The sequence below is a fragment of the Pleurodeles waltl genome, chromosome 11, assembly GCF_031143425.1.
Source record: "Pleurodeles waltl isolate 20211129_DDA chromosome 11, aPleWal1.hap1.20221129, whole genome shotgun sequence".
Lineage (NCBI taxonomy): Eukaryota > Metazoa > Chordata > Amphibia > Caudata > Salamandridae > Pleurodeles > Pleurodeles waltl.
In genome coordinates, this window is record NC_090450.1 from 530,466,929 (window position 1) to 530,488,921 (window position 21,993).

Consider the following 21,993-nt stretch of genomic DNA (forward strand, 5'->3'; position numbering starts at 1 on the left):
TAATATGCCTGCTGCAAAGAACATAATTATATTTTATGTGGATAGCTGAGTGTATTAGTAAAGCCAGTCTATACCAGCGCTTTAAAACAAATGAAATGTATGTGTAAGGGGGGACTGTGGAGAGATAAGGGGCACATTTGCCGGGTAGTAGTGAGGGGATCCGAGGAGGTGGTCATGGGGTAGGGGGAGGACACCAAAAAAGACTGTCGCACAGGGTGCCACCAACACTAAAGCCGGCCCTGCTCCAGGTGCTCGGTGTTTGTAGCTCCACCTTCTGCGTGATACGTGCACTGGAAAGAAGAAGCATTGAGATTATTTGACGTGCCCAGAATCATGCAGTGTTCACTGTAGCAACGAGATTGGGTTTAAACCTGGTTTTAGTGTAGGAACTAGACAAAATCTCTCAAGCTGAGGACAGGTGGAGGGACCCTATAGTGGATGTCATCTAAATGGACAGCGTGATAGGGTTTACCTTTGTTGACAGATTCCCCCCCCCCCTCATATTTTATCTGGTTGCCTGACCTCTGTTTTACCCCTCTTACACTCCTCATTAACCTATGTCATTATCCTGCTGTGGGAAAGTGGGGACACAGATTGGTTCTTTGCAGTGCTTAATTTGTAAATTAGGAGGTGCCGGTGCTCAAAGCGCTTCTCTTAAACACGAGGCTGCTGTAATTAAATCTGCAAGCACTGAATACAGAGGCAGCGTAATCCTGAAGCCATCTCGGGCCTCTTCAATCCATTTACGGCCACCCCTGCCCATTCAGCTCATCCTGCAACTTTCTACTGTCTCCCTATATGACGCTTTTTAGTTTTTCCTTCTTCCGTCTTTCCCATATGTGTCTTTTGCTCGCAGCAAATGCTTGAGGCATAAGAATAAGCCCCGGCCCTCACAAATAAGTGCCGGTGCTCAGCACCGGAATCAACAAGCACAAATTAAGCACTGGTTCTTTGACACCCACCGTCATTTTTCTTCCTTACAAGAGTCAGCTTCATTCTGTTAGCTTGTCAAACATCCCTCTTAAGGTAACCCTGCTTTTGGGGTTCCTGGAGCCTACCAACTCTTTAAATGAGCGGGCATCGACTTCTCACACAGATTCGGTAATATTAAGACCGCTTTTATCAAGGACATTTGATGTTATGTATGGTGATGGTCCAATGGAGTCGAACCATACAAGACCGCGAAGGAAAGATTTCTCCTCGAGAAGGGATGTCCGCTGACCCGCTCTCCTTTCATTGACAGCCAAGTCCGCCTCAAGAATCCAAGACGACTCTGACTGGCTGATCAGTCGGATCTCATTCATACAACAGTGGGACTGCATAGCTCTTTATATGCAGAACTAGATCACTCACTGTTTTTGTCACCAAATGGTACATTATCAGTGCACCTGTGTAGATAATGCAGCATGATGTATACTCCCAATTTCAGCACACTCAAATCAGTATAAAATCTTAAATCCAAAGAGAGAAACCTATAGCCAGCAAGCCTCCTACAGGTAATGCTATTACACCAGAAAAACACAATATTGTATACAAATGTCACCTACATTAAACCCAGCAAAGGGATACAAAGTTCCCTCGGCCTGACCAAAGCGTCTGAAAATGTGCTAAACTCTGTAGCAGGTTTTGCTTTTATTGAAAGGTGAAGTAGCATGTGTGTGACATGTTGTGCTGCCTTGTTTTATGTTAGGTCACAGTATGTGGTATTAACAACACACTCTGGTAACTTCCCTTCAGGATTCTGGAGCAGCAAAGAAGAACTAAGGAAGCTGAGGCATACTGATGTTCTTTTTAAGCCACAAAAGAAGAGGACATTTTATGAGCCTTCGATGGATAATTGGACAAAAGCTGTTCAACGCTGTATGAACTGGTACAGCACCCAACGGTGACAGGAAAATACACCATTTCTCCTCACAATGTTTGTTTTCTAAATAATGCCAAAATGTGGCCTTAATTCCTTCATTCTAATACCTCCCAACTTTGTAATAAAAATATATCCGAGGAGTTTAGGTCGGGGAGGGGCCACTTCCTGGACGTTTTTCGCAACGTTTAGCTACTTTGGCACTTAACTTTTATGCATAGGCTTTACATAGTTGATTTGCTTTTTAACTTTTCAGGTAGGTTCTTTAGAAATGAAGTACTAGGAACAAAAAATGAAGAGGGTTCATCATTTTTTAATAATTTTTTCTGCTGTAATTATATAAAATTGTTTATGCGGTGGAACGGAAGTTGAAATTAATTGCCAGTGCTGCTAAGTGACTCCATTGTTCTGTGTGACACCTTTAGCTAGTCCCGATGTACTTGCCATTAGAGCATTGTAATTTTGAACTTGTAATTTCACACTGTGAGCCAAATGTTTCAGTGTCTTTTCATATGTATTTTTTTATGAAGCACTTTCAGAAAATACCGCAATCAGTTTCTACTTGTTAATTAATAATGTAATTCTTTGCAAATGTTGCTGTTTTACTGGTGGCAAACATCACCCAGGCAGCTCTAAAGACAGATGTTATTTATGGCACTTAAATAATGTTCTCTTTAGTTATACACTTTTAAACAAATTAATTCCCTCCTTCTCAGCCTCAGGGAGAGCAGCTTGCAGAAAACTGATTGCAAACCATTTACTTAACCGGCTGAATGTGAGCAAATCCTGCTCACTTTAATTCAGACTTCTAATTACTTTTTGGACAGGAAAGAAATCATTTTTTTAATCGTGTTTAACAAAAACAATGGAAAATCTACACAATTTAATGTTTGTGAGCAGAGGGCAGCCTATTCAGATGTGGTGTGGGTCATCTTAATATATGTTAAAATTCAGGCAAAAGCGTGAATCAAGAACTGTGTACCTTTACCTTCTACCTGCTCCAAGAGTTTCCAATAGCTGCATCCTGTTCTGGTCTAGAGTATAAATAATCAAGCTGGAATGCAATTGCGTAGCAACCATCATGAATGTTGACCATTAAGTTGCGTAAATGTCTAGGCTCTTACTGTGAGATTCTACATACCAGATCTGAAAAGATGAGCGTACTTACCATTCTTGCAGAAATCCCACAAAGAAGGTTTTCAATTTAGTCCAGGGAAAAGAAGGTAGGGATTAGATAGGGTATATATAGTTTAGTTTGTATAGTTTGGATGACTTGAATGAAATGATCTGGTATTGATCCCAGTAAGCACCATACCAGTCAATATAAATCCATATTGCCCCATGTGTTTTGGTTCTTATTAGAGAGATCAGATGTGATATAATGGATACTCAGATTGAACTGCATTCTTTTACACATACAAGAAGGTCCCCGTATTATAGGCTGGGGACAGTTTGTGTGAATAGTGTTGGCCAAGCCAACTTGTAGAATGGAAGAAACCAGTTATCTGTAATACGTTCAATAAAAGGTGCGATTAAGAAATACCTTTAGGAGTATTTTAATAGATAACACCCAAGGTACCTTGGAAAGTACACAGGGTGCAGGGGAAAAGTCTTGACACCCTCTCCTACAATCTCCCACTGCTTCTTGAAAAAGAGGGACCATCTTAGGAGGACTCGTCATGGCACAACATGCAGGTCTATTAAAGAAATAACTAAGAAAAACATGCTAATGATAACTTGGGCGTGGAAGTGCATTAAAAACGTGCACGGCAGATGTGAATTTAATCCGTTTTCTGAATTGCAAACATATCTCCCTCCTTTCCATGGAATCCTCCAAGATGATGCAATGTTCCTGTCTGTCAGACCTGAAAGTCTGACTCTGCTGATATCTACGATACAGCTCACAGTTACCTGAACACTGACATTCAATGGTCTGAAGAGCGTTTAAGAAAAGAGACTTTTAAGAAAGCTGTAACTGGAAAGCACATGAAAATGGATTAATTCTGCACATTCGCTAGTGTATTTAGTGGCCCAGATCAGATTCTGCATAGTGTCAGAGCATCTCCAACCACATCTCGTTTGTCTTCAGACCATTAAACATTTTTCCTGTCCGAGCATTATACATTTGAGCGGTTTATGGCTGGGTCTGTAAACGTCTCCCCAAGGATAAACAGTTTAACATAGATCTGCAAAGAATTTGCTCATCAATGAAATGAGAACAAAAACATTAAACGGAATAGATACAGGAAGACTACCAAATTTTAGCAAGTCATAAGACAGAAAGGTGGCCTAAAAATCGAATAAATGCATATTTGGCAACCCTAACACACACACTACTGTACATAAAGCAACAAAAGATTTATGAATGTGATAGTACCCGGTTTTTACCATCAAATCTCATATGCTTAACTAAGAACTAATGCTACTGTGATGTTTTTTTACTTCCGCGAGAAAACACTGCCAAAATACGTTTACATTTTCTATGTTTATTTCATCAGCTTATTTATGTTTTTTATCTTAAAGCAGCCCCTTTAATATTAGTTTTTTCCCGCAAGCAATCTTAGCTGTTTGGTCTCTAAGAACCACTTCCTCATTACTGGATGGCTTTCATGTCTGTCTAACTTCCTTGCTACTGATGTGATCATTTTTCACACTATTCTTGTGTTTGTCCTGCACAAGGAGCATTCCACTTTGACTGTGTTTTGAATGGTTGGCATGTATCCTTTTACTGCTAAGGTCCAACCTTGCACTGCAGTGCAGATGAGGGTCTGTTTTCCCTCCCGTGTCTCCCTGCTGCCCTCACCCTCTTCTCTTATTTAAAACCCAGTACCCACATACCTACTTCCCATCCCGAGATCTGAGTACCACACAGATATGCAGTGCCATTCTTTGAATGGATTTTGTTAAGAGTATGAGAAAATTATTCTGATGATTGCTGGTGATCATGCCTTGTTGCCATCTAGAAAACAAATCTAGTATTGGCAAAGCCAGGTTTAACTTGTGAGACGTATTGGCTTTGCCAATGCTTGTAAAAGGATGCCTGTAGCACCTGTATGTTTGCCAGTCTGGATCCATCTTGAGGAAAGATTTGTGATCATAAGCTTCGTGTCTGAATGGTGGAACATTTAGAGATCATTTAATCCAAAATATGAAAGTACCACCAGAATAAATTGTACTCTGGGCTAAGTCAAGCCCTGGAAAATTCGTAGGTAAGTATTTAAAGCAACTATCCTGTAGGGTAATACGTAGATGTTATATGATCTCTGTATTGCTAAATACATTTTATCCATCATTCAGTGGAGTACAAGAGAGCCATGTGTTTTTCAGGCATGATGGTCTGCCTAGTTTGGAAATATCCACAGCATTTTTTATTTTGGGGTCAGGGCTTTGTTGTCATTATATATCGGTAAATTTTGTTTTAACAATTTCATCATAGGTCATTTGGCTAAATTTTGGAAAGTGCTCTGGGAACAGGACTAATCTGTGTAAAACAGTGTTTCCTGATCTTTTGACTTCTCTGGACCCCCACTGAATCATTACTGTAATGTGGGGAACCCCACAAAGTCATTATTGGAAGCCGGGACTCTCATCTTCAGCAATTTCTATGATTTGAACCTCAAAACAATACACACAAATACAAGAACAAGTATACCAAAAACAATTACTGAAACATGACGATGCAAATTGACAGACCTGCAGATAGGCATAAATTACAAAATCAGTTAAAACATAACAAAACAAATTGTTTTAGTGATATTAGTGATGCTAATCTGTCAGGTAACAGGTAACATATCAATGCGGAGTCCTTTACAATTTGATGTTAAGTAAGTTGGAATCGTCCATTTCTTTTCTCATCTTTTCTTTTCATCCTGTATGTGTTTTACGCGTGTGTGTTTGTATTTTGTATTGCTGGACATGTATAATACAAAAATGAGATGCAAAAATGTGTCTGGGTTTTTCAAAATATGAACCAACATTTTTGAATGCGGCAAAGGGCATATGTTTCATGCACTTAAAGAACCATTCTGCCTATCCAGTCTTTTACTGTTTCTACCCAAATTAATACTTTAGAACCCACATAATTTCTGTCCTACTCTTGTAAATTGTGGTATGTTTTAGACATTTGTCTTCTCTGATGGGGGCTGATCCCAGTTTACTGGCCCAGTTCCGAACAACTCACTTTGCTGAGTTCAATTTACAATTTTCCTCAAATAACTGCCTTATTCTTCACTTGGTCACTCCTAAAACTGGAAAACCACATTTTTATTTGTGAATCACAAATTACCAAGCATGTTAACAACTACCTCATCGTTTTTCATTATTTCGGTTAACAAAGTATCTCTTTTTAAACCTGACTTGCAAAAATGATTCTGTGATCAATTGATCCATCTCTAATGGGTTTTATTCATATTGAATCCAAAAACTAGAAGCTTCATTATTCTAATGGTGTCTGAAATCTGTATGAAAACTTTTGAAAAGAGGACTGAATGTATAACAGGTGGTTATTTCACTTACATTTCTGCACTAGACTACTTAGGTTTATATTTATTGAGGATTTAGGAGGACTCTTGAGTGAAGCCTAGTTTACAGGGTATATTAACAGTCCTGCTGTATAGAATTCAAGTACAGTAAACCCATAGTTGTATACCAAAGTCCAACACTACAATTGATTGTACTTAACAAGAAAGTGTTGATTTGTGTTTTGGAAATTACCTTCTGCCTAATCAGTGCATAGTTAAAGCCCAGCCATCTGAAAGTCAAAGATTCTGTGTAATAATGTGGTGCCATAGTTAGCTCAATTTCTCTGTTGATGTTTGATCTTCAGCAGATGTAATTTGTCTTTTTGTGCCCCCATTACTATAGCATGGAGAATGTTATTAGTCAATGACAGATGTATGTCAAAATCTCAAGGTCAGCATATATTGATGCAACTGTATATTGACTGCGAACATATAACCAATGTAAGCACTCAAAGGAAAGTATACAATTACAATTCTTAACCTTGCAGCTGTTTACCTTAACAATATTTTGGTAGTGTATATACAGGTACATGTTTTGTAAAACTTTATTATGGAAGGACTAGTAAAAAAGGCCTTTTACTTTAATATATTCAATGGGATATCCTGGAAAAATAATAATAACTGGCTACTTGAAAAACGTGGTCCAGTGAGAAAGACTGCCTTAGAACTAATACCTGAATTCTAGGATATTACAGAGAAATAATTTGATACAATGTCTAGAACAGAGTTGCACCTGTCAGAACACAGTAGAAGTTGTCATTGAAAAGATTTAAGTAGTTTTAATCACCTGGTGGTACGTATTCTATACTAACTATTTTGTTTACAGCCAATATGGCAAGTCCGTAACATTGAACAATGAAAAAAAAGTAATTTATGCTATTTTATTTCTTCTTTGACCTTTGTTGACCTGTGCCTAAGGGATGTATGGATGATTGCCAAAATTGTCACAATGATCACATGTAGAGACTCCATATTTTTTGTGAAAAATACTAATGGGATGATGTTTCTGATGACGTTGTTTCACAGTAATGTATATTGTATAAGGTAGTTAGATTTTATCAAATCAGTCGTAAAAATGAAATTTGACAAATGTAACCATGATTTAAGACTCATTATGTGGAATTTATTAGAAGTTAATGAATAAAATACTTGAGAAATCGATGTGGTTCCTTTGTATTTATGCCTTTTTCCATTCATTTAACAGTTTTGGAGTGCACAGCGATTGTGGAGCAAGAATGCCCACTAGACACCAGGGATTTTGTTTAAAATTATTTCACATAGTGGGAGCAGCCCCGTAGGCAAGGGTTACTCCTCAGGGGGTATAATATTGATGGCCATTGTGGCAGATAGGCGTATTTCTTGTAGGCCCATCTGCCCCCAAGAGGAGCAGAAGCCACTTAGACACCAGGGTTTTTTTGTTTTGTTTGGGGGGGTGGCCCCTTGGACAAGGGTCGCTCTCCAAAGGGGGCACATAACCGTTGGCCATTTCTGCCCCCTTTGGGGGCAGAACAGCTTATTTTTATTTTTTATTAAGCTGATCTGCCCCCAAAGGGGCAAAAACCACTTGGCACCAGGGTTTATTGTGTGGGCACATGTTTTTTGCTTGGGGGGGCGGCCCCTTGGGCAAGGATCACTCCCCTTTGGGGGGCATTCATTTTGGCAGTTTGGCTGTGGGGGCAGATCGGCCTATTTTTATTAGGCCCATCTGCCCGAAAGGGGGGCAGAAACCACTAGGCACCAGGGATTATTGTGTGTGTATTTTTTGCTTGGGGGGTGGCTCCTTGGGCAAGGGTCGCTCCCCCATGAGGGCACAATACTTTTGGCCATTTCTGCCCCCCTTGAGGGCTGATCAGCCTTTTTTGCCCCCTGAGGAGCAACCCTTGCCTAAGGGGCCGCTCCTCTTATGTGAAATAATATTTTAAAAATCCATTGTGTCTAGTGGGCATTCCTGCTCTGTGATCGTGCAGCAGGAATGCTCAAAAGAGACACTGAGGGAAAGGAAAAGCCTTTCCTTTTCCCCAATGCCTCTTTTAAAAAAAATAAACCCCCCAGGAGAGAAACTTACCATGTTTTTCTCTGCCGCGCTGGATGCAAATGGCTTCCAGCACAGTTGGGGTGACCTCTAATGACTTTAGCGCTCGGTGCGCGCTGATGTCATTAGATGCCCCAGGGAGAGTTCGGAGGTGGCAGCGGAAGTGCTCCCCGTGGGACAGGTCCAGGACATAAGGGTTACATCCTTAGCACAGCAACGCTACAGCAGAGGACATACCTGTTAAGTCCATGGCAACCAAGTGGTTAAAAAAGTCAATACAAACCCCCACGGGGGTTGAAACACTAGCCACCAGGGATTATGTTTTGTGTGTGTGGGTTTTTTTTTTTTTGTATGGCTAGGTAGCCCGTTGGGCAAGGGTCGCTTTCCTTAGGGGGCATTAATTTTGGCCATTTCTTTGGAGGCAGATCGGCCTTTTTATATTAGACCCATCTTCCCCCAAGGGGGCAGAAACAACTAGGTACCAGGGATTATTGTGTGGGTGCATGTTTTTTTTTCTTAGGGGGCGTGGCCCCTTGGGCAAGGGTTCCTCAGTCTCACGTATGCAAAGACAAGCAAAGTCAGAGAATGGTTCAATAAGGTTTATTGAATTAACAGCATCTTAGATAAAATGGCATGAATTGCTATAACTAGGATGATAAAACACGCTAGAAGCAAAATAGAGACAAGAAGAGTGAAACACAAGAACAGTCCCACCTTACTATCACTATGCATGATATATGTGGTTTCTACCTAAGCTATGTTAGAGCATAGGGTGATAAGCCCTAATCCGCCCTTCAGGTTTCCCACCTGGGAATACATACTTTTCCCAACCTGAGCAAGAAAGGCAGTTGTCTAGAAAGACACCATCGCCATGTAGGCCAGGGATCCAGTAATCTAAGCAAGCAGCTGTAGCGAAGGCAATCGGCATGCAGTTGTGGTCATCCGGCTGGAATCTCCCTCTAAAGTGTACAGGACAGAGAAGTGTTTTTTATAATAAAACAGCTGATGTTCTGAGACAATGTTCCCACCTAAGGACGTGTATGTCTCTGTGAATGTAGGAGATGCAGCATACCGCTTTGCTGGCAATTCTATATGGCTGCAGCCTTGAGGAAACCACAAAGTAAAAAGAATGTCCTGCTAGAAGCACAATGCTTTCCTAGGCGAAAGAACAACTAGATAAAGAAAATAAAACTGCTGATGAAGGGTTGATACCCTGAAACCAGTCCCAGGATGCTTGTTTTCAGTCCGGGGAGGATCTGGCCTGGCAGTTCGGGCTAGGCTGTTCCCATGAGGAACAGAATCAAGACTGATTTGCATATGGCTGGGTCTAAAGTAGGGTGGTATGGTGAGCAAAAGAATGATGGATTAAACCCAGATCTGTGACTTTGAAAAGTTTCGGCACTCATCCTTTTGTGTTGCTTTATTCCTTTTAGGCTGTCCAGTTTGAGTTTGTTCCTTCGGTGGTCCATACCCTATTTGCACATTGTTCCACTAGTACTCGCTTTCTGTAAACAGGCCTTTAAAACTTGTTCTTATCTTGTCACATTTGCTGTACATTCAGAGACAGAGGTCAAATGTTCAGGCTCTGTCTCCAGAGAGAGCTTATTGTTTACATTTCCTTCTCTGACTTCAAAGGGGAGTGCTGCAGGTGCAGGAAGGCTGTACAGTGTTATTTTTTTTCTAGCACACAACAAAATGTAAATATCTGAACTATGCAGATATTTCAGAACATACCAGAAATGTGAAAGCACAAATGAAGCACATCTTTTGGTAATTCTGAAGTGGGGTATTTTAATAATATCAAAACAAATCAATACACTAGGTGATTACATTTCCACAAAGTATCGTTTGTGCGCTGTATCCTTTTTTCAGTAAAACGTTGTCTGTGCAAATGTAATGTTCATTTTGATTGAAGATCTGTTTTCTGTAATGGCAGTGCACTACCACAACATATATACACCCCACTTTATTGCACTCTGCTCCACTCTGCAGCTCTCCACGCCACTACACTTTACTCTGCACTTCTCTACCATATGCCACTCCACTCAATGCCACTCCAAATTGTCACCTGCACTCTACTCTGCACCACTCCACTGTATGCCTCTCTTCTCTACACCACTCTATTCTTTGCCAGTGCACTCTACCCCACTCTACTCTGCTGTGCACCACTGCACTCTACACCACTCCAGTGTAAGCCATTCCACTCTACTCTTCACCACTCCACCCTATGCCACTCTACTCTGCAACAGCGTACTTTACACCAGTGAACTCTACTCTGTACCACTCCACACTACGCAAGTCTACTCTATGCCAATCCACTCTATGCCACCCAAATCTTTCACTCTACTACTGTACACCATACACTCTATGCCACTTCACTCTACATTTAAACAATCTACTCTATGCCACTGGACTCTGCGTCACTCCCCTGTACTCTACACTACTGTAGTCTATGCTACACACTCCACTCTGAGCCACTCTACATCCCTGCACTCCCCTCTAACCACTGCACTCTACACCAGTACTCTTTATGCCAATACACTCTTCACCACTTTACTTAATACCAATTCATTCTACGCCACTGCACTCTATGCCTACCACTCTGTCCCACTGCACTCTGCGCCACTGGATGCTATGCCATTTTAGTCTTTTGCGCTGTGTCACTGCACTCTATGCCACTCTAGTCTACTCTGCACCAGTGTCCTCTACACCAGTGTCTTCTATGCCACCATACTCTACAACACTCTATGCCACTGCACTCTTTGCCACTCTACTCCACACAGTTGTGTTCTGCATCACTGCACTTTATGATGCTTTACTTAATACCAATGCAGTCTATTTTGCATCACTGTACTCTGTTGTAGGACGCTGGCCTGGTGTGTGGTGGGTACCTAAGGTACTTACACCTTATACCAGGTCCAGGTATCTCCTATTAGAGTATAGTAGGCAGTGTCTGGAAGCCAGGCTCTCTAGGATGTAGCTGTGGATGAGCAGCCAAGGCATATCTAGGAGACATGCAAAGCTCGTGCAATACCCCTGTAGTCACACATCACTTACACACATGAAAGAAAACACCCAGTGTCACAAAAATAAAGGCACTTTAGTTTAGTGACACAATACCAAAATGTACTACAGAGGTAACCCTCCAATAGGAGGTAACACATTAAATATATACACTAGTTATCAGCAACAAGCATAGAAAGTGATAGAAAATAGTGCAAATGCAATTGGACAATAATGACTCAAGGGGGAGCCCAAACCATATACTAAAAAAATGGAATGCGAACACAGGACCCCCACCTAGGTAAGTGGAATCTGTAGAGGGGAGCTAGGGGTAATAGGACACCCCAAAGGTATATACCACAGTGCCCCCTAGCAACCAGGAGGAAGGCGGACATAACTAGCCTTTCCCCAAACCACCCAAAAGGAAGAAAAAGAAGAACATGCAACAGCCAGACAAGACTGCAAGAAACCAGCATTGGATTCCTGAAGAGGAAGACCTATGGAAGAAGGGGACCAAGTCCAGAAGTCACAGAAGAGTCCAGGAGGAGTAGGAGCTACTACCCACCCAGCTGTGGATGCAGGAGTTGGTCGCCGGTAGGATGAAGACGGTCAGGAATGCAGCCCTGGAGAAGGTGAAGAGTTCCTGGAGGATGCAGTCAACGCACCACGCCGGATGGAAGATTGCATTCGGTCAGTGGTATGCAAAAGCCACCAACAAGCCTTGGCAAAGGCAAAAGTGGAGCTGTTGGGGACCAGCAAGGTCCAGGAGGACTCAGCCCATGGGGGGAGTCCTAGGGAGACCCCCAGCAAGGCAGAGAGTCCACAGAAGAAGAGGCAGCCTCCACAGAAGACCCACTGGACGAGGAACCAGGAGTCACAGAGGAGCCCATGCAGCACTACTTGAGAAGGGTCCTATGCCTTGGAAGAGATGCAAACAAGCCTTGGCAGATGCAAGAGACGCAGTGCACGGGAGTACTGTCCTGAGTGGGAAGGCAAGGGCTTACCTCCACCAAAGTTGGACAGCTGGCAGAGCGGACGCAGAGGAATAGTTCAGACCACCACCCGTGATGCAGGATCCACACCGCTCAGGATGAGGGGAGATCCAAGCAGTCGGTCGTCGTTGCAGTTGGTGCCTGTGGATGCAGGGGAGTGACTCCTTCACTCCAAGGGAGATTCCTACTTCCTTCTCATGCAGACCGAAGACTTGCCACCCTCAGAGGATACACCACTGGGGAAATGTTGCAGAAGCTGGAAGGAGCTGTGGAAACAATGTTGCAAGTAGAGTCTTCGTCGTGGATGCAGATTGTCAGTTCCCGAAGGGTCTAGTCGCTGTTCCAGTGGCAAAGTAGAATTTGCAGAGGAGTCCTGCTGGAATCTTGCAAGCCGAAGCTAAGGACCTACCCAAGAGAGAGACCCTAAATAGTCCTGAAAGGGGGATTGGTCACCTAGCCAGGTGACCACTCATCAGGAGGGGGATCTGACATCACCAGCCTGACCTGGCCACTCAGTTGCTCCCAGCAGTCCCTACCAACCTTGGGTTCAAGATGGCAGAACCCAGGGACCCTCTGGAGGAGCTCTGGGCACCACTCCTAGGGTGGTGATGGACAGGGGAGTGGTCACTTCCTTTTCCATTGTCCAGTTTCATGCCAGAGTAGGGACTGGGAACCAGTGTAGTCTGGGTTATGCATGGAGGGCACTAAATGTGCCCTTCAAAGCATACCAGTGTCGTGGGAGGCTACCCCTCCCAAGCCATGTAACACCTATTTCCAAAGGGAGAGGGTGTGCCCCCCCTCCCCCTCTCAAAGGAAATCCTTTGTTCTGCCTTCCTGGGCTTGAGCTGTTAAAGCAGCAGGAGGGCTGAAACCTGTCTGAGGGGTGGGAGCAGCTTGGGCTGCCCAGAAAACCTTAGAAGGCTGGTAGGAGCAATGTTGAGGGTCCTCTAAGGAGCCCCCAGAGTGCATGGAATCATACTTTCAATACTAGCAACAGTATTGGTGTATGATTCCGACATGTTTGATACCAAACATGCCTAGGTTCGAAGTTACCATTATGTAGCTGGACATAGGTAGTGCCCTATGTTCAGTACACTCATAAAATTGCATCCCACATTCACGAAGTCCATGAAAACGGCACTGAAGTTCGTGGGAGCAACTCTGCTAGTACAGGGGTGCCCTTACACACGGGTACTTGCACCTTGCCCTCTGGGCTAGTAGGGCCTGCCATAGGGATGATTTCCAGTGACCTGGTGCAGTGACCCATGGTGAAAAAGGGTACATGCACCCTTTCATGCAGGCTGCAATGGGAGGGCTGCAGAACACTTTGCATGGGCTCCCATGGTGATCCCCTACATACTAGGGACTTACATGGGGGGCACAAGTATGCCAAATGTGGGGTGAGAATAGTACAAGTTACCAAGTTAGAAGAGAGAGAGCATAATCACTGGAGTCCTGGTTAGCAGAATCCCAGTGAACACAGTCAAACACACTGACAAACTGGCAACACGTTGGGGTAACCATGCTAAAAAGAGGCTACTTTCCTACATAGCATCCTCCCCAAATGAAGGACAAGAAGCCTAACCTTGACCAGATGAGTCTTTATTGTCTAAGTGGTGATAGCTGGAGAGTAGCTCTGCATTAGAGTGATTACTCCCAGTATCATCCACTGTGTGGCCGCTTACCTGTGGGGAGGTGGACCGCCCTATCTGTTTGGGATTTTCTACTGAGATGTGTTTAAACTGTGGGTCCTTTAGTTCCCTTTGTGGAGGTTGTGGATTAAAGGGTATCCGAGCATGACAGGGTTTCTGTCCTAACAGGGGTAGATCAGGAAAAGGTTGTTTCCCTAAGTTGTAAGGGTGGAGCAGTGTTGCTGCCCCAAAGTTTCCCTGGAAGGTCAGGAGGGCTGCTCCAAGTTTTATAAGATAGGGCAGGTTTGCTGTTCTATCTTAGGTTCCTTCCAGAGGGATTCTTTTACCCCTAGGATCTGAGCTGTAGTAGCTTTTTGCTCCTGTGGTACAGGTTCCACCCTGGGGATGGTTTCCTCCTTCAGAGGAGTGGGATCCTCAGTAGGAGTAGGGACAGAAGGTCATCTTGTGTCCTGCCTGTAGGAGGCTGGCTTGCTATGTAGTGTACAAAGCTAGGCACATTGTGCAAGGGGTCCTGGCAACCACATGTTGGTTTCCAGAGGTAAAAATCAGATCACCTAAAGCTCCAATTTTTTAGGTAGCTGGTCAGCGGTTAGGCTAATCCAGGAGATGTGCTAAGCATTTGTACTCGCAGTATCAATCATGCATCACACACACTCAATGAATAACTCGAGACCAGAATTTATAAAAATAATTCAGATTTTTATATAATTTTTAAGACCAAGATGGTCAAGATATGTTAAGTACTTTTTGATTTATGATTTTTCAAAGTTTTAATAAAGTTAGTCTTTCTGTGGGTAATTACGCACCATAGCAATCAATAGGCAGTCACTTTTAAAAATGCATTAAAAATTGTACAGTTGGGTTTCCACCCTCTTCTTTTGCAAGATGGTCGAAGCAGTCGGTGGGCACACTGGATCAGCTGGAGAGCCTCCGGTGGCGCCCGATTCCAGCAGGAGCAAAGTCTCTTGGCACAGACACAAGGCCACTTGGAAAAGGAGATGGTTTGCACATTTAAAGGTTGTGCCTTGGGGTCCCCTTGGGCTGTCGAGGTGCAAGCGGTTGGGGACCTGTGGACCACAGCTGGTTCCTCCTTTCAAGGCGCACAGCGGCCGAATGCAGGGCAAGTTGATGATCTAAGAGTTGTGCGCTAAAGAGTCCTTTTTAGCTGGAGGTGAGTCTCTTTGAGGGCTGCTTACAGGCAACAGGGGCACTCTGGCAGGGGGTCCAGGGTGTTCTTGAGGTTCCTTGACTGGGGCTTCCTACTGATCCTTTTTCAGCTCCAAGGGACCTGGTTTTCTGATCATTCGACGTCAGCTGACCAGTACCCCGGTTACTGGCATAACTTGGCCACTGGAGGGTGCAGTGCCACCAAACTTGGCACACTTATAGGTCTTATCTAGGCTGGCATCGGTGTGTTGTGAGGTTCGGCTGCGACTTTCGGTTGCAGAGATATCGGCTGGTTGGTGAAGTGACCCTTATGGGTTTGCTGGTTCTTGCTGGTTTCTTCTTGTTCTTGAGAGGTACCTTCGCTCAGGAGGAAGATCTTGGGCTATTTGTAAAGCCTAGAGGACCTCTGGGTCTTTTGAGGTCAGTCTAGTGGTCAGCTCCTCTGCAGCGGTGATTGTCGGGACGCTGGTGCAGCAAGCAGGGGTCTCGGGGCCTCTTGTGGTGCAGCAGGTCCTCTGTTTTTGTGCTGTCAGGTTCTTTGGTGCTGTCAGGTCTTTTCTTCCTGATGAATCTGATTTGTTTGGTCTAGGGAAGCGTTTTAGGGGGAACCTGGTAGTGTCCAATGGGACACTTACCTTTGGGTGGCTACACCCACTATAGTGACCAGTTCCTGTAGGAAGGGTCACTTCCCTAAACCTCATTTGCTATTTTCCTCTATCCCAAGATGTAGGAAAATGAAAAAGAGGGCCCACCTCACAGGCAACACCGTAGGGGTGGTGCATGCTAGGTGAGGCCACTCCTCCTACCCTATGCCTTTGCTCCCTCCAGAAGTGGGGGTTTTCAAAGGGGGAGGCCATCTGCTGCTAGCAGCAGGCCTAGGGATCGAGTTTCAAGGGCAGTAGCCCTTTGAATCTCACTGCCTGGGCAGTGCACATTCCTGAAGGAGGGGGTATTAGCTCCTCCACCCAGGAATGGCATTGTTTTACAAACCAGGGAAACAGAGCTCGTCAAGGTTTGTGCATTGGCTGTCTGGATGTGGCAGGCTGACTGGAACCAGTCAGCAACCATGCCAGGATAGTTAGCTTTTGCAGGGGGCAGTTCTAAGGTGACCCCTGTGTACATTTTATAATAAATACAGTACTGTTGCCAGTTGAGATTTATCAATCTGAGTTGTTTGATACCAAACAACCCAGGGTTCAGTGTAGCCATTATGTAGTTGGGAAACTTGTGTTGACCAGTGTCCAGCACATACATTAAATGGCTGCTCTTTTCACTCACTATGTCCCAGGTTTGGCATGGACACAGTGGGGGCATATTGTTTATGTAGCTCTGCCCTCACATATACTATGGAGCACTCTGCCTTGGGGCTGTAAGGCCTGCTAGTGGGGTGTCTTACCCATAGTAAATGCAGTGTATGGTGGACAGGGCACACAGTTAGTGTGCCAAGTTGAGTTTGTGTGTTAGGTTTGCACCAGAACACTCAGCCTTCTATGGAAATGCTGGGTGCATCTGGATGCATGGCCCTAGAGGGTGGCACAATCAGTGCTGCTGCCCTCAGGGGCTTACCCATAGTACCCCATGCCCTGGGTACCTAAGTACCTTTTACTAGGGACTTATAGTGGTAGCTAAAGTTGCATCCAATTACCTCTACAATGTTTTAGGGAAAGAACACTGGCACTGGGAAACTGTTAGCAGGATCCCAGTGCACTCCAGTCCAAGGCGCATTCAGAAACCAGGCACAAAGGCCCATATTCATACTTTTTTTGCGCCACATTTGCGTCATTTTTCGATACAAAAGCGGCACAAACTATTTTGTAAGTTTGCGCCGCTTTTGCGTCAAAAAATTATGCAAATGCAGCGCTAAAAAAGTATAAATATGGACCAAAGTGTGTGGGGGGAGGGGGGCGTTACCTCAACAAGGTGCCAGTTTCACACACAACTCGCCTACAGGCCAGGAGACTCAGCCAATATCTGTGAGAGGCTTCCTAGTCTGTCAGGCGAGGAAGAGAAGGGAAACAGGCTGGTTAGTTGCAGGCCCTACTCTGATTCACATCCTACTGTCCAGATCATTCCCCTTGGGGAACTGACCTACCTCAACAGCTATATGACCCAATCTGAAATGTCTTACACCTGTACTACCAGTGTCTGTACTTTTCCCTTGTGTCTTGGGGTCAGAGGTGCCCACCTCTGCTATTCCTATCTTAGCCAGAGCAACCCCTAGCTTACCCAAAGAGGCTACCCATAACTGGACTAACTCCACCATGACCAACAGGGTCAGGGGGCTTAACCTACTATTTGGAATTGGGTCAGACCACCATGCCAAGGACAGTGCAGCCATAAAGGCTAACACCCAGCAGAGGCCACTGGCAGCTGTCAGTGCCCAGAACCACACCTTTAGCTTCATACCCACAGGGGGCAGTGCTACCTTACAGGCTTCTTTGGGTTCAGGGTGCCTGTCTGCTGTAAGGGAGTGGGGGGATCTCTACATCCTGCAGAGAACACCCTGCTTCTACTCACGTTTCTGCCAGCTGAGGGGCTACCAACTCAGGGTGAGCAGGTGCCTGACTAGCCAGGCTGTCTTGGGGGTCAAGCTGTGCTTCACCAGTTCCAACAGTGGAGTTCTTCTCTAGTGGAGTAGAAACCCCTTGGCTCTCTGGTGCCTTAGTTAAAGGTTGCCCACCTTTCCTTTTCTTCTGATTTCCCTTTTTCTTCTGGGGCCTACTTGCAATCTCTGCAGGGGCAGCGCCTCCAGAATCCTCGGGAGAGGACTGTCACAGTTCCTCTTTTGGGCTCTGACCAAACCCTGGGTGGTCATTTCCAAGGAGACGGTCGTGGGGGAAGGGGGATCTGCACTGACTACCACTCTTCTCCAGCTAAGAGACCCATCTATCACTATAGGCACTACAACTACTGGCCTATCAGTGACTTTCCCTGGGATAACCCTTACCCTGGCAGTCTCTCCTGGGATAGAGTACCAGCCTGTCATGCAAAATCGTGTGACTAGCACAGGTGTCTCTCAGGGCGGTGGTTGGGATTCCATTCAGCAGTAGGTGGTGGAAGTGTCTAATCCTCTCTGGAATCCCCATCTCACCTATGGGGCCCACTCTCCAGTTAGAGTATGATGACCTCCTCATCTGAGGAGTAATCCCCAATGGCTACACTGGTTACCCCTGGGGGCTTACCAGTGAGTCTGGTTTTAGGACAAGAAGTGTCCTTGGTGTGGTGCCCTGTCTTTTGACAGCTGTGACACCATGCCTTAGTGGCATCCCAGTTTTTACTCTGGTACCCACCTTTGTTTTGTGAGGTGTCTTTGGGCCCACTCTCCTGGGCAGATTTTTCAGGGCCTAAGGACTCATTTTCTTTATTTCTAGGGTGCTCCATCTTTTTCTGTTTTGGTGGGGGGGGGGCTTCCCTGACTCTTTCCTTTGTTCACCCCCTCAAGTTCTAGTTTTGGACACCATAGTTCTCACCCAATGATCAGCCTTCCTTCCAAAATCTTGGAGAAAGACTGGTCCCAAAACTACTAGGTACTGGTGCAACTTGTCATGGACACAATTACTCAAAAGGTGTCTTTTCATCATTAAATTGTACAGCCCTTCATAATCATTTACCTTGTTGCCTTCAAACCAACCAACTAACAGTTTTACTGAGAAGTCCACAAATTCTACCCAGGACTGACTCTGGGCTTTTTGAGTCCTCCTGATTTTAATGCGGTATTCCTCAGTGGTAAATTTAAAGCCCTCAATCCGGGTACCCTTTATGAGGTCATAGGATTTAGCATCTGTTTCACTCAGTGTCAGGAGCCTATCCCTGCACTTTCCTGAGAATAATTCCCATAATAGAGTGCCTCAGAGCTTCTTTTGGACATCCCTCCCAATGCAGGCTCTTGCAAAGGAAATGAACCATTTCTGTATATCATCTCCTTCTTGGTAAGGGGGACAACTCTTTTTAGGAGTCTTAGGTTTAAAGGTTTCTCTTCATCCCTATTTATTAGTATGCTGCCATCAGAGATGGGTCCTAGGCACGATTTTTTGTTTGTTTCTCTATTTCTAAGAGCTGTCTCTCTAAAGCCAGTCTTTTGGACAGCCTGGCAAGATCCAGGTCTGTGGGTGCTCCAGAGCTTCCGAGGGAAGAGGAGCTACTCTCATCCCCATTCTCCACATAATCTTCATCCACGACAGATGCATCATCATCACACTCATCTGGTGGATTGTCTCTTTCATGCTGGGCCACCAGAAACTTAAGTTTCTCTGTTTTGGGGCTTTTACCAGTATGAATCTTGTACAACTTGCAGAGTTTCCTTAATTGGTCATTGCTATATGCCTCATAAGGATCCAGGTTGAGCTCCTGGGTTCTGGACTCTGCTTCTGACATTTTTTTATCTTACTACAGCTGGGTCCTTTTTAGAATTTAGAGCACCCCTTTTTGGATAGCCAACTAAAGCAAGAACTTTTAAAACTTTTCTTTAGAGTTGTAGGGAACTAACCAGGGCCCTAACACAAATTTTAAACATTTGTAAAAAATTGTTAGCCAATTAGAAAATCAAAAATATTTATCTAAAGACAATTTAGAGAGTTATTCATGTGTTCACACAATTGACAAAGTGGTATCAGCAAATGCAAAGTCTTTATCCTACTGCTGATAAACCAAATGTAGGAGGCTGGCCCTCTATGTAGTATGCAAAGCTAGACACACTGTGCAGGGGGTCCAGGCAACCGCATGTTGGTTTCCAGAGGTAAAAATCAGATCACCTAATGCTCCAATTGGTGAGGTAGCTGGTCGAGCAGTTCGGTTAATCCAGGAGATGTGTTAAGCATTTGTTGTACTCACAGTATCAATCTTGCACCACACACACCCAATAACTCTGGACCAGAATTTATCAAAATACTTCAGATTTGTATATACTTTTTAAGGCCAAAATGGTTAGGATACGTTAAGTACTTCTTGAGTTATGATTTTTCAAAGTTTTAATAAAGTTATTCTTTCTGTGCATAATTATACATCATAAGAATCAGTAGGCAGTCACTTTTTAAAAAAGCATTAAAAATCGTATAGATGGGTTACCAGCCTCTTCTGTTGCAGGATGGTTGAAGCAGTGGGTGGGCACACTGCGCCAGCTGGAAAGCCTCGGGCGGCTCCCGATTCTGGCGGGAGCAAAACTGGAAAGTCTCTTGGCACAGTGCCACTTGAAGGGGCCACCTGGAAAAGGAGATGTTTTGTAGATTTAAAGGTGTTGCTTTGGGATCCCCTTGGGCGGTTGATGTCGCAAGGGGTTAGGGACCTGTGGATGCAGCGCGAGTTGGTGATCCAAGAGTTGCGCGCAATGGAGTCCTTTGGAGCTGGAGGTGAGTCTCCTTGAGGGTGCTTACAGGACGATGGGGGCACTCTGAAAGGAGGTCCAGCTTGTTCCTGAAGTCCCTTGACTGGGGCTTCCTCCTGATTTTTTTCCAGCTCAGAGGGAGCTGGTTTTCTGGTTGTCCGACATCAGCTGACCAGTACCCAGGGTATTGCCGTAACTCTGCCACTGGAGGGCACAGTGCCACCAAACTTGGCATACTTTTAGGTCTTGTCCGGGCTGTCGTTGGTGTGTCATGGGTCGAGTTGCGACTTCCGGTTGCAGAGATATCGGACGGTCAGTAAAGTGACCCTCACCGGTTTGCTGATTCTTGCTGGTTTCTTTTTGTTCTTGAGCGGTGCCTCCTCACAGGAGGGAGATATTGGGCTATTTGCAAAGCTTGGCAGTCCTCTGGGTCTTTTGAGGTCGGTCCAGTGGTCAGCTTCTCCGCAGAGACGGTTGTCAGGTTTCTGGTGCAGCAAGCATGGGTCTTGAAGCCTCTTCTGGTGCAGCAGGTCCTCTGTTTTCGTGCTGTCAGGTCCTTTGGTGCTGTCTTCTTTTCTTCCTGATGAATCTGATTTTTTGGTCATGGGGAGCGTTTCAGGGGGAACCTGGTAGTGTCCAATGGGACACTTACCTTTGGGTGGCTACACCCACTATAGTGACCACTTCCTGTGGGAAGGGTCACTTCCCTAAACCTCATTAGCTGTTTTCCTCTATCCCAAGATGTAGGAAACTGAAAAAGAGTGTCCACCTCGCAGGCAACACCTTAGGGGTGGTGCATGCTAGGTGAGGCCACTCCTCCTACCCCCTGTGTGGTTTCCCGCCTATGCTCCCTCCAGAAGTGGGGGTTTCCAAAGGGGGAGGTTATCTGCTGCTAGCAGCAGGCCTAGGGATCGAGTTTCAAGGGTGGTAGCCCTTTGAAGCTCACTGCTAGGTCAGTGCACATTCCTGAGGAGAGGGGTATTAGCTCATCCACCTAGGAATGGCATTGTTTTACAAACCAGAGACAAGGCTCTCGCCCAAGGTTTGTCCATTGGCTGTCTGGATGTGGCAGGCTGACTGGAACCAGTCAGCAACCATGACAGGATAGTTAGCTTTTGCAGGGGGCAGCTCTAAGGTGACCCCTAGGTACATTCTATAATAAATCCAGTACTGATACCAGTTTGGATTGATCATTCTGAGTTGTTTGATACCAAACAACCCTGAGTTCAGAGTAGCCATTATATAGCTGGGAAACTCGTGTTGACCAGTGTCCAGCACATACATTAAAACGGCTGCTCTGTTCACTCACTATGTCCCAGGTTTGGCAGGGACACAGTTGGGACATACTGCTCATGCAGCTATGCCCTCACATGTACTATGGAGCACCCTGCCTAAGGGCTGTAAGGCCTGCTAGTGGGGTGTCTTACCCAAAGTAAATGCAGTGTA

At 44.9% G+C, this 21,993-nt stretch overlaps 1 protein-coding gene across 2 annotated transcripts in view; it reads left to right on the top strand.

Moving 5' to 3' along the window:
- GK5 (glycerol kinase 5) overlaps positions 1-7,542 on the top strand; it is a 252,107-nt gene extending 244,565 nt beyond the window's left edge. The window contains exon 16 of one of the 2 annotated variants that reach the window (XM_069213924.1): positions 1,738-7,542. In XM_069213924.1, the coding sequence (XP_069070025.1) occupies positions 1,738-1,889 (152 nt within the window). In that variant the 3' untranslated portion in view covers positions 1,890-7,542. The remainder of the gene's footprint in view (positions 1-1,737) is intronic. The other variant, XM_069213925.1, reaches the window with a different exon arrangement.
- Positions 7,543-21,993: the final 14,451 nt, after the last annotated feature.